General features: G+C 34.5%; 1 protein-coding gene across 1 annotated transcript in view; it reads right to left on the minus strand.

Moving 5' to 3' along the window:
• TTC29 (tetratricopeptide repeat domain 29) overlaps window positions 1-13,672 on the minus strand; it is a gene marked incomplete at its 5' end in the record, with an annotated part of 98,212 nt that overhangs the window by 36,186 nt on the left and 48,354 nt on the right. The window contains one exon of the mRNA XM_083367783.1: window positions 822-913. Coding sequence (XP_083223909.1) covers window positions 822-913 — 92 coding nt within the window. The remainder of the gene's footprint in view (window positions 1-821; window positions 914-13,672) is intronic.

Genomic DNA, 13,672 nt, shown 5'->3' on the forward strand with positions numbered 1-13,672 from the left:
ATCCTTTGATAAAGAATCAGGAGGTCATACGGGACTTTAGAACTAGGAAATTCAGTTCAATTTGGCACATGTTCAAAAAAATGCAGTCTGTCGAAACTGGCAGCTGGACATCTATTGCAATTTAAAACCCAAATCTCCATAATTTAAAAGTTTAATTCACATAAACATATACACTATGTGCAATTATATGATACTGTATCAACTTCATTAATTTCAATAGTACTTGTGTACTGCTCTGAAATGAATCATGCATTTGCACAGTACGAGGGTAAACAGGTATGAATTAAAAATAAAAAGCAATAAAAGAGAGAAAACTTTTTTTACAATTTAAGTGGTAATGACAATTATTATATCAACCACCTTAAAATTAATTCTGTGAAAGTGTAATAAAATGCTTGCAGCATATTAATAGTAAATGACAGATTTTTTAGGTTATGCAGCATAAAAGAACTGTAGTTGTGCAGCGAAAAATTAACTCATAATTAAAGGCTCTGAGAACTCTACAGAGTCCCCAAGGAGTCTGTCCACTGAGCCTCTGTAAAGTTCATTGCTGAAGATTTGCACCATTTTAGTCAGCTTTTCTGGGAGAATGATTAGTATTGTCTAATCAGCAAATGGTTGTGCATGATTCAATTATTCCAGAAGCAAAGATTTATCAGAACTACCACCCATAGTTTCCCTTTGCATTTCTGGGTTTCACTGCTTCCTTCCTTCCAAATGGGAAGCAATATAACCTGCTGTCATACAAAGCAAGTATGTCTTACAATTTCCACAGCTGAATTAAATTAAAATGATAGCAAGACAAGAATATGCCAACCTACCTTAAAAGGACCCGAGCTACTGTTTGATATGCTCTCCCTAATCCAACATAATCTTCCAGTTGTTTGGATATATTCAGATAAGTATTTAACTTCTATAAAAGAAAAGAAGATAAAACAGTTTTTTCTGCTTTGATAAATATAAAGGTAAAGGTTCCCCCGCACATGCATGCTAGTCATTTCCAACTCCAGGGGCCGGTGTTCATCTCCGTTTCAAAGCTGAAGAGCCATCGCTTGTCCGAGGACATCTCCATGGTCATGTGGCTGGCATGACTAGACGCCAAAGGCGCACGGAACGCTGTTACCTTCCCACCGTAGTGGTCCCTATTTTTCTACTTGCATTTTTACGTGCTTTCGAACTGCTAGGTTGGCAGAAGCTGGGACGAGTAACAGGCGCTCACTCTGTTATGTGGCACTCAGGATTCGACCTCCCAAACTGCCGACCTTCTGATTGACAAGCTCAGTGTCCTAACCCACTGAGCCACCACGTCCCTTTTTTGATAAATATACTGAGGAATAAACAGAGGTAGCTTGGTTGATAATGTTTGGAAATATTCATTTAAGGATTTTATTATAATAGTTTCACTTCAGTCTAAGCATCATGCATACGCATATTGTATATCATTTAATTAAATAAAAAAGCATTACTAAATAGCCTATAGGAAAGTGAACAAACGGCTTCTGATTAATAAGCAAGTTATGCACTTCAACGGTTGTTCTTACCGGGCTCCTACAAGTACATCATATTTATCCATATATGCAGTGCTACAGCAATAGTTACAATTAGAAGTTTTCAAATTATGTCCAAAATAATCAGTTGCAATATGTTGTAGATCATTTAAAAGAAAAATAGTATTGAAAACAAATTGCTAGAGATAGGTTCCCTGAGGATGGGCTCCAGCTTGAGTCTGAAAGCTCGGAAGACCAAATCTCGGCCTGGTGACCAGCCTAGACTGGATCCTAAAACAAGTTGTTTTATCCAGATATACTACATATACTTCTTTACACAAATATTTTGTCAATTTTGGAATCAGTCAACTGGTATCACCTCTTCTATAAGCAAAGTTGCTGTAGTGAAACTTATCTTAATTTATCTAAAACACTGCTATCATCTCCATGGCCTACTTTTTAAAATCATGCATTTAAATGAGCAGTAGCAAAATGTGTATATATAATGACATTTCAATTTTTCTTCTACTTTTCATGATACTTTCATTCAATCTATTACACAGGTCTCCAAAGAGTATCTTTGGAAATCCTTTTTTGCAAATTTTTAATAAAAGATTAGTGAATGTCAGTTTCCAAGTTTAATGGGGAATAAGAGATTAAAAAGACTACCATGAGAAATATGCGCAAACTATAAAGCCTGACTGGATGAACAGGTTTATTAATTGTGTGACCCACAAGCATCTTCAGCCAAAGTAAACTCAATTAGAACTGGAGATAAATCATTCAGATATTGATAGTTAATTTTTCTATAAACACTGCAAAAGGTAAAGTGCATTTCAATCAGGTCAGTTGGAATAATATTTGCAACTTTTAATGTAAATCTCTATAGAACATGTTAAGTCGTATTATAGTTAGTTTTACTGTAGCTTTGCATATAAGATGAAGAGTTTCTTTAGTTTCTAATTTACAGCTATACTAATTTATAGCACAAATACTATTTATTTACTAAACAAGCCATATACAAGTAATATATACACCCTGTCCGCGCAGTGGGGTTCATATTAATATATAGCATGGTCAGTTTGAACCATTCAGCCAACAAAAAGACATTTATAAAAATACAGATAAGAATTAGAAATATTGCAACATACTCTTCTGGATCTCAAAATAAATTGATTTGATTCATACCTCCCAACATGAAGTATATGCAGAGTGACATTCTGTTCTACAACTTTGGCCTTTAAGACATTTTTGTTACAATGCAGGTATATATTAGACATATATATGATATGCACATTTTAGTATAAATGGTATCTAGAATACATTGTAATAATAAACAGACTGTTTTTTTATAATATCCCACCACAGATTACTATAGTAATGGCAGGTCGGATTTATTAAAAAATACATATGAAATTGACATCTCAAAATAGTCTGATCTGTTGATGATAAAACCTTAATTGTGAATGATATATAGTCCAGAGCTGTGAATTTAGGGCAGTATAGAAATTATATTAATGAATAAATAAGTGAAGTGATTGAAGTATCTAATAATATTTGAAGCATTCATTTATTATACAGCTTCTTCTAACCCTATAGTTCTACTGTTCCTAAGACCACTTTCATATTAAGCTGACATGCTACCACTGAGTTATCATATGTTATTTGATGCCCATTAAAACAAATACAGGTATCTTTTATATAATTGTATTGCCAAATGGAGATGCTTGAGATAATTTAAAAGCTTTTTTATTGAGTGAAAAACATTAAAAGCCAAACTTAAAGGATGGTACTATAGGCACTAACCTGAAATAGCATTTCCCTGACAAAGCAAGAGAAGAATGGGTCATTTGCAGGGCTCTAAATCTCCACCGTGTCCACTAGAGTAGTTTGAGAATCAACTTGGTCAACAGAGATACTCCACTAGACCAGAGATAAGAAACTATATACTCTGTTTTTACACACACACACACACACACACACACACACACACACACACACACACACTATTCACTCTTCTTGGTATGTACAATATAATCATAATACAGTATACTTTTTAAAAAAAAATGATATTAACTGTATCTCATAATTAGTTTCGATTAGCATGTTTTGAAGTGATCGGAATTGTCAGTAAATTGAAAGAAAATGTTTAGTACTAATTGTCTGTTTAAATTTATTTTATTATCCCTGTTAAAAGTGAAAAAGAATAAAGCTATTGCAAATTTTATTCAAGTTTAGAAAGAAACATCTACTTCGCTAAATCTAAAGATTTTCTCTTTCCATGGATCTATATTTTAGATACATGTGGAATAAAAAGTACTAGTGCAAATCTAAAGTTTTTATAAAATTTTAATCAAAATATTTCTTTATGAAGGTAAATGTCTGGTGCAGTAATCATTATTCATATTTAAAATAATATTTGGTTTTACTGTAAGTGTAATTATTCCTGAGTTTATGTTGTATCGTGCATACATTTTTTCCCCTTTCTAATCTTGTGATTCTTTTACCTTAAATCAATCCTCCTCTTAGGATGACCTTTGCCAGAATGCATCAGGATATTTTGAAATAACAGAATTATCTTCGCAATAACAGAATTATCTTTTCAAGGCAATAGGGTACAGGGTAACAACATTTCCACCTTGTATTTACAAAGATATTTTTCAGATGGTTAATTCTGCTGGTGAAAATATAAAAAGAGAATTATCTAGAATATGCACTCTGTGGAAAAAATATATAAATATTATATATATATATATATATATATATATATATATATATATATATATATATATATATATATATATATATAAATTTGGATTGCTGACAAAGAATTAAAGGGAGACTGATATAGCTATTTCAAGCTAAAGATTTCACCCATATTTGGGTCGACGAGGTGCTCAAAACACTTAACACACACACACACACACACACACAGATATATATATATATATATAATGTTTGTTAAGCATTCAGAATACACTTGCTTAGTCCCAGACATGGGACAAATCTTATTTCCTGTTTCAGCCTAGCCCAAGGCCATCTACAGGCAGTAGCCACAGCAGTGGCAGCTCATATTTGTGTAATTTTTTTGGCTTGCTAACAAAGAATAAAGGGAGACCAATATGATCATTTCAAACTTATTTTTCTCATCAGTCAGCCATACCCTTCTGAGATTCGAATATAGTAACATATATATTGTCAATATGATCTCCCCCCTCAGTGTAATAGTAGGATATTTAATTTTACATGTTTGATGGCAGTCTGGATTAAAATAAAATGAATTCAAGTCCATATACATAAATGTCAGCTAATCTGTCTTCTACAGAGGAAGCTTCAGTGGAAATATATTAGTAGCATGAAGAAATTATAGCAAAGATTAAAACAGGGCATTCCAATTGAATAAAATAAAAAAAATCTATAGTATAGACAGAGGTGATACAAGAAGCACTGATTATTTTTTTTAAATACTCTAATCCAATAGTAGGTCTAAATTGTATTTATGTTGTCTTAGCATTAAATATGTATTTCCAGAGGTTAGACTTCAAAATGGAGGTCAGCTTCAACCCAACATTGGAGCTATGGGTCTTTGTCTTACAGATAACATTCTTTTTTATCAATATCCATAAATTTGTCTGCACCATCTTCAAGCTTGAATTTCCCTCCTCTTATATAAAAACCAATGTAGAAATTGCCAGCTGCAATACACAGACACACATGCACATTCTGTATACTCTTTACTTTCTACTTTAAAGTATATTTTATGACATCTTTATGAATGCCTGTTTTTGACTACCGTATTTTGTCCTTTCTAAAATAGTTTTTAACTCTCTCGCTCTACCTCTGGCCTGAACTAATACATTATGATAATAGTTAGCTGCCCTTTCCTCATAAATTTAAGTAATCTTGTGGTTATGAATTCTGAAATTTAAGTATACTTTATGGAAAGTACTTCTTTGATCAGTCCTGAATCTTTCACTATTTACCTTCATCCCTGGTTCTAGTATGAGATACATAGGCAAAATGTTGCTTTTATGTTCCTTTTTCTTTTATACACATAAACCAAATATAAACTGAATAATCTTCAAACAGACTTCCGAGATTATTTGATAATGTCTTTATGTTGAAAGAGGCCATTCAGCCCATCAAATTCAACCCTTTGTTATTTGTAGAGAAATTAAAACATCCTTGACAGATGGGCTATACCCTGTGCTAGAAAACATCTGTTTGAATGAAGATCACATATCCATTCCTTCTTCCAATATCAAATTGCTTTTCTCCACATTTGGCTAACATTTTTCCACTCTTTTAAATTTTATTGCATCCTTTTAGAAGTGACTGACCAAATCTATATACAGTGTTCTAAGTATGACCACATCATTATTTGTGACATTTTTGATTGTTAGCATGGAATTCATCTTTTTCACAGCAGCTGAATAGAGACTGACATTTTTATCAATCTATTCACAATCTGAAATTTGTTTCCTGGTCGGTCACTCCCAATTAAGATCTCAGGCTTAAGATTTCTGCCTCAGTATTTATAACTGCTTATACTTGCTTAAATAATACAATGTAAAAATATTACATTACATATCACATCTATCTACCCTCTCTGTTCTGTGGCACAGAAAATATATTAGGAATTTTCCGATTTTCAACTATAAAGTTTCTTCAGCAGTGTACTATAGTGCTCAGAGATTCTGGTTTGACAATCTGTCTTAAATAAAAAATTTATTTTATTCAGAAAATCAAGGTAATATATAAACTCCAAAAAACAGGAAAAAGAAATTTTATAAAAACAAAAGAGATAAAATATTAGAAAAGTAAAAAACATGCATTAAAAAACAAAAGACAACAACACATGTCCACATATTATCTCCCTAATTAAATACTAATAAATATATTGGAACAATATCAGTTTTCCCTCCCTTGCAAAACAGGACCCAAATTTGTAAATGTCTACCTCTATTTGCAACCAATTTGACCCATCATCTCTCTACCATATATAAAGGCAAAGTAGTTAACAGGTGAATCAACAGCAAAGTTAACAACAACAATAGAGTTTAAATTGGACTTTTGAGGTCTTCTAGTCCAACCCCCTCCTCAGGCAGGAAACCCTATACCATTTCAGACAAATGGTTGTCCAGTCTCTTCTTAAAAACTTCAATGTTGGAGCATTCACAACTTCTGGAGGCAGGTTGCTACACTGATTGTTCTAACTGCCAGAAAATTTCTCCTTGATTTTAGGTTGCTTGTCTCTTTGATTAGTTTCCATCCATTGCTTCTTGTCCTGCCTTCAGGTGCTTTGGAGAATAGCTTGACTCCCTCTTCTTTGTGGCAATCCGTGAGATATTGGAACACAGCTATCATGTCACTCCTAGTCCTTCTCTTCATTAAACTAAACACACCCAATTCCAGCAACATGTTTTACTCTCCAGTCCTCTAATCATCTTTGTTGCTCTTCTCTGTACTCTTTCTAGAGTCTCAAAATCTTTTTTACATCATGTTGTGCAAAACTGGATGCAGTATTCCAAATATGGTCTTACCAAGGCATTGTAAAGTGATATTAACATTTCACGTGATCTTGATTCTATCCTTCTGTTAAACTTCAAAGCCCTCTGTTAACAATATATCATTGTATTTAACTCCTAGAAAGTCTACAGCAGTTTCTTATCTACCATAAATCACTACAATCCAGTGGTGGGATTCAGTCGGTTCGCACTACTTCGGCAGAACCGGTAGGTAATTTTTTGTTGCCCAGGCCCAGAATAGACTTCTGGAACTGGAATCCACAGAGAACCATTTGTTCACATATTTGAATCCCACCACTGCTACAATCATTATCTCTGATCCATCCAGAATCAAATATCCTAGTTTGATTCTTAATAATAAAACTTTTCCTTAAGATTTTGGTTGAAAACTTTCCCACAATTGTATGTGATTCCTCAAAATTATAAACCTCTGTTATCAATCCATTTTTCCAGTTCAAATTGTTTTCCAGTTAGATATAGTAAATCCATTGCCTAATCACCATCAATCTTTTTAAGAAAATCTAGTTCATTTATCTAAACTCTAAATCTGTAGAATTCATATCCCTTTCAGCCTTCTCCAATGAACCTGCAGTCTCCAAATCAAATTTGTGAGCTTGGTTTGGGTACAGTTACTTGTATCTGGTTATCTTCTTTAGGCTGATTTAAAACTTTTGTTATTTATCAAACTTTTTGCCAAGTTTTAATTTGAACTTGTAGGTTAAAAAGCATTCTTTTTTTGAAGCTTGAGATAATTTAAAAGCTTTAAGCTTGTACAATGTTTGCATTTTTAATATAGTCCTGTAACTGGGTATTCACAACCAGACGTAAACAGTTCCTTTCTTCCAGGATAGAGGAGTTGTAATAAGGTAGTCACAGAGAATGTTGAGATAATATTTCTCACAATAAAAGACAGGAAAAGAAAAAAATCCATGAAGCATTAACAAATTAAGACCAGAGGTTTTTAAAAGTTAAGAAAATGCAAAATCGCTGTAGTGAAAATTTGCTGTAAATGAAAATCAAAAAGGTCACTTGGACTACTCAGAAAATCTCTGTTGACTTCCATGTGGAGAAAATGAAAGTAATTCAGAAGAGCAGAGTGAAATAGTAAAAAAACCCAAAACATTAAAGTATTCATGTTAAAATCCAGCAAGGGATTAAAGTAAATCAACTTTCAATCAGTCAATTAATTTTTAAAGGAAAAATCAATATAAAAAAGAAAAATTCAAACTATGCATTTAAACTCAGGCATGCTTAAAAAAACAGAACTAAGAGGAAAGATGGAGCCCGACTCTCCAACTATTCCTACTGGGAATTGCAATCCTCAAGTTTTCTCTTCCACGGTCATCTGAGGGTTGTCTTGGGTCACTCTGCTTCCATTCAGATCTAGAGAGATGGCTGCCAAAGAACCCGCTTTGGCAGCAAAATCAACTATTTATTGGCAGGAGGAACAAATTCCCTACCACTCAGCACACCATCTTGGATAAGGTCCCTGATTGGACAATCTGGCGCAGAGTCTTTTTAGAACAAGTGCTCAGGAACCAATGTAACACAATATTGTTTGAGTTTGTATAATAAAGAACACTAATTTACACTAATTTTGGTAGGCCTATGCAATGTTAACTGAGTATAAGATTGCATAGAATACACTTATATTAACAACCTGATTTAGTTATCATATGTGAATGTATTAGAAGATTTTTATACTATTAGTTTAATATTTGAAAGTTTTCATATATGAGAAAATGCATATTCATATTGATTCCTAATACCAATTATGCCATCCACCAATTTTGCTATGAGAAGAAGCAAGAAAATGTAAGTGAAAAATGGAGAAGCTATATGATTATGTATTTTGAAGAATAACGAAGTGTAATATTACTTCCAATTTACAGGAAACTGTATACTGGGATATATAAAAATATACTGTGTATTTCAGATCCTCTTTAAATTATTTCTATTTCTATTGATTTCATATTTCATCATCACTAACCAATTAAGATACTTCTGTTTTCATTTGTAGTGTTAAAGTTCTGGCTGATGATCCCAACAAAGCAAGCATACCTGAGACATCTCTAATGCCAGACTTTATTGAGCATAGCATACTGGCACTAATAAATAGAAAGTCAGCTCTGATTAAATTGGTGCGAAAGCAGTATATTAAAACAACTCCCTTTCCCCCCTGACAGTGCAGGTCACATTACCCAATTAAGGTCCAGAAAATTATTCTGAGAAAGAATCTTCAGTTTCCAAAACAAACATGTGGATGACCTTGCAGCTCCACAGCTGCAACACACATTTTATTCTCCCCACTCTCCCCGCTTGGTTCTGTAGGCAAGCCAAGGGGAAAAAAATGTCCAAAACAGCATGAAGTTTTCTGAGCTTGGCATATAGTTTATGAATTTAAATCAGACAGGCTTTAAAAATAAAATTACTAACAGACTGTAGCAAATACAGAGACTAAAGTTCCTAAGCAAGGTTGCATCTTCCAAGGCTATTGTTTAGAGTTAGAAAAGGTGTTGGCAGGCAGTGATATGGAATAAATTAAAAGGATTGGTATTATAAAACAATTTCATTTCATGTACTAGTACAATTAAATAAATGAAGCTCAATTATACTTTCAATACATCTGCCCTTAAAAATCACTTGGAAGCTTCAACTTGTCCAGAATACTGCCACTCACTATGCCCCTGTGTCACCTCTGCTTTGCAAGCTGCACTAGTTGCCAGTATGCTTCTGAGTGCAATTCAAGTTGATTAATGCTTATAGTTAAGCTGGCATAAGGCCAGGTTCTATCTCCCAATTTCTTCCTTGGCATGCTCCATGTCTTTTTGTTTAAATAGTGCAATTTCTCAGGACCGAGGAATAGTCTGCCATAGCACATGTCCTCTGGAATGAGATCCTTGCTGAGATCCACATAAGCTTCCACCCTGATAATGTTCCAGAATGCCCTAAAGACTGTTCTTTCAGGCAGGGTGGATAGGATCCCTTGTTGGATTAGTTCTTGTACATGTTAATTATTAATTGGTTGGATCCTAACTGATTTATTTGTACCGCATTGTGGGAGCTGCCCAGAGTTGTTATGGAGTTGCGTGGCACCTAACTCAAACAAAACTAACTAAATAAAAACAAAATATGACTTGAAAAGAAATCTACTTCATAGTTTAGTAAAAACAACACAGTTGGTGCACCTTGTCTTTGAAAAGCCTGAACTATATTTACTTTGATACAGTTTATCTTAACATTTGAGAGCCAGTTTGTTCTAGTCTAGTGGTTGGCACAAGACTAGAAAGGAGACTGTGAGTTCTAGTCCTACCTTAATCCTACCTTCACCGCCCTGAGTCCTTCGGGAGAAGGGCGGTATACAAATTTAATAATAATAATAATAATAATAATAATAATAATAATAATAATAATAATAATAATGATGATGATGATGATGATGATGATGATGATGATGATGAAAGTATTGGAAGTCAGCACCCACTCACTCTCCTAGAGAAGGAAATATTTTGGGGGGATATTAAAAGGGCAGAATATTATATTTCCCCAAAGGATCTTAAAGGCAGAACCCCTCCCAAGTCTGTTTGCCCCAAGCAAAAACCAGGTCTGTAAAATGCAGAGGTGATAATCCTTTCAGAAAGGCTGGAGCCAAGAAGCTTGGAGCTGATGAGATTAGAAAGACAAAGATCCCTAGAATCAAGAACCCCTCACCCAAAAAATCCAACACAGGACATAGTCATCAGCCACAGCCCCAAGGAAGGAGGATATGACCTTTAGGACATAATAGAATTAACCCACCACTATCAGAATACAGAAAGGCATAGTGAACCTCAGGTCAAAGTTCATGCCACAGGAACAACTCCAAATACAAAAGCCCAAGAAGCTATAAAAACCCACCACTCCCTGCTCCATGTGGTCAGCTTTCCTAGAGCCACATTTCTGTCTGGCTCTGCTCTTTGATAAACTACAACCTTCTTTCTAAAGCAGTCTCCATTTTGTTTATTCCTGGCTTGGACTGGACTCTGAAGAAGATTTTTCTTTCAACAAAAGCCATTGGAGTGACTTTGGGTCAGTCACTCTCTCTCAGCCTACTTCACAGGGTTGTTGTTGTAGGGAAAATAGAAGGAAGGTGTATGTTCACCACCTTGAGCTATTTGTAAAAATAATAAGAGTGGAATATAAAAAAACAAATATTTGTTTAGTTATATAAGAAAGCATAATTTATTGTGGCTGCCCAGAATTGCTTAAGATGGGAGGCCATATAAATCTTTTAAATAAATAAAAATATTTTCTAAAATTAACCATTCAAAATATACCTTTTCAACTACTGTGCAATATATCAAATGAAACATTATTGGTTGCATATTGGTCAATACATTGGAAATATTTGAAAGTATATCAAATACTGTAGTTCTGTGCCATTTTATTTAGCTAAGGTACACCTTTTGGAGAAGAAACTAATGCATATTAACATTTGGATTAAATGTTAATTTAAATTAAAGGTAAAAAATAGAATTTTACTTGGCACAAGTACAAACAGAATTAGATCTTTGTTTACAGATTTAGAAAGCTCATGTTTTAATTATTGGTATCTGGAAATGTTAAAATTTGGGTATATATATATATATATATATATATATATATATATATATATATATATGGATCCTTGGTTTTTCGGGTTTTTCCCCGCGTAGAACTAAAGGTGTAGGTGCAACGTTTCGACGAAATCCCATCCGTCATCATCAGGCTAGTGGTTTCTGCTTCCTTCTTCTGGGAGAAGTATGTGGCTGTTTGTTTTTCTTTTTTAAACTGCCAGAGGGGGTGTGTTCTGTGAGTGGAAGTGTGCTGATTGGGTGGGGATTATGTGTGTTCTGATTGGATGGGAGTGTGTTCTGAATGGTGGGGGTGTTCTGATTGGGTGGGGGTGTGTTTTGAGTGGATGGGCTGGTCTCAGCTGCCAGCCTTAGACCTGAGCTGGTGAGTTGTGCTGTTTTTGTTTGCCTTCGTGTTTGTGGTGGTGCCATGTTTTTATAGTGGGTGTCAGTTTGCTTATTATGTGGTTTGGAGGGGTTTAAAGTGGCTGATGTTGCAGCTGTAGTTAGGTTTCTGTTTTGTGGTTGTGCCTCTTTATCATTGTGGGTTCGGATTTGCTTTTTGAATAGTTGTGTGGTGGTGATGTCATGTGATGTTATCATGAGTTTGGGTCTGGTATCATTCTTACAGGCACCCGCGAAAACCTCAGAAAACAAATATATATATATATATATATATATATATATATGATAAATAAAATGTGGTATCTTTGCATCTGTCTAATATACCAACAAACAACATAAGGTAAAATATACACCAAAATAGATTTCTGTAAAGAATCTCTCTATCCAGAACACGCTAAGCCACAAAAATATACCCAGTTTGTGGTATAGTGCAATATGAGTCAGGGTCACACTGTGAACTCAGTGATTTAGTGAAATTATGACTCTTGATCTACCCACTCTTAATCCAATATTAAGCCATATACTACACAAGCTTAACCTAAGGAGAGCGATAAATATAAAACACGGGTGTCAAACTCGTGATGTCACTTGACGTGTCACGATGTATCGTGACTTTTCCCTCATTGCCGGCAATGGGGTGGGTGTGGTTTTGGTGTGATGTATCTGGCCCGCGGGCTGACAGTTTGACACCCTGATGTAAAGTTTATTAACAGGCTATTAATACAATGAAATGAAGCCATGTGGAAAGATATGCTCCCTTTCCAAGCCAGGATATTTTATAGATGCATTCACAACTCTACTGTCTGATTAATCATTTACAAAAGTATAAAGATATGCACTTCCTAGAATATGCAGTATATGTTAATGTGACATACATGAGGTTTCTCTGTGTGCTCATCTCAAATTAAATAAAAAAGTTCCAGAACTGATAGGCAGGTATTAATACCATCTCAGAATGTTCAAAAATAGAATATTTTTGTTTGTGATTTTTTAGTTATGGAATTGTTGACAGTATAGAATTTTAAAGTCTAATATTCTATTCATGATAGGTAGCACACCTTTTTCTCTGAAAGAGCAACAGTGCTAGGTAGTAACTGCTAGTAACTCCTGTACTAATAAGGAGACAAATGTTTCACTAATAAAGTAGTGTTTATTTGAAGTTTTGCAACTGTTGAAACTTCTTGTAAGTCAGAGTTTTGGCTGTAACAAATGTTTGAAATTTACAATTGTGACCGAACTTGGGATGCCCAAGTAAGCTTGGCATTTGTGGGTTGAACTGCAATCAATTCAAACCAGTTTGATGCAACTTTTTAGCCTCAGTGTTTTGTTTCAAACTCAAAATTCATTTTCCATTTTGTGCATTCATTCTACCACTTCTGAATTCTGCTATTTCACTTTGTTACATACACATGCCATATTACAATGTCTCGTAATGAATATACTGTTCCCTATATGCTCAGTGGGTTAGGACACTGAGCTTGTCGATCAGAAGGTCGGCAGTTTGGTGGATCAAATCCCGAGTGCCGCGTAACAGAGTGAGCGCCTGTTACTTGTCCCAGCTTCTGCTCACCTAGCAGTTCGAAAGCACGTAAAAATGCAAGTAGAAAAATAGGGACCACTACGGTGGGAAGGTAACAGCGTTCCGTGCGCCTTTGGCGTC

The sequence above is a fragment of the Vipera ursinii genome (genome assembly GCF_947247035.1).
Source record: "Vipera ursinii genome assembly, chromosome: 7".
Taxonomy (NCBI): Eukaryota; Metazoa; Chordata; class Lepidosauria; order Squamata; family Viperidae; genus Vipera; species Vipera ursinii.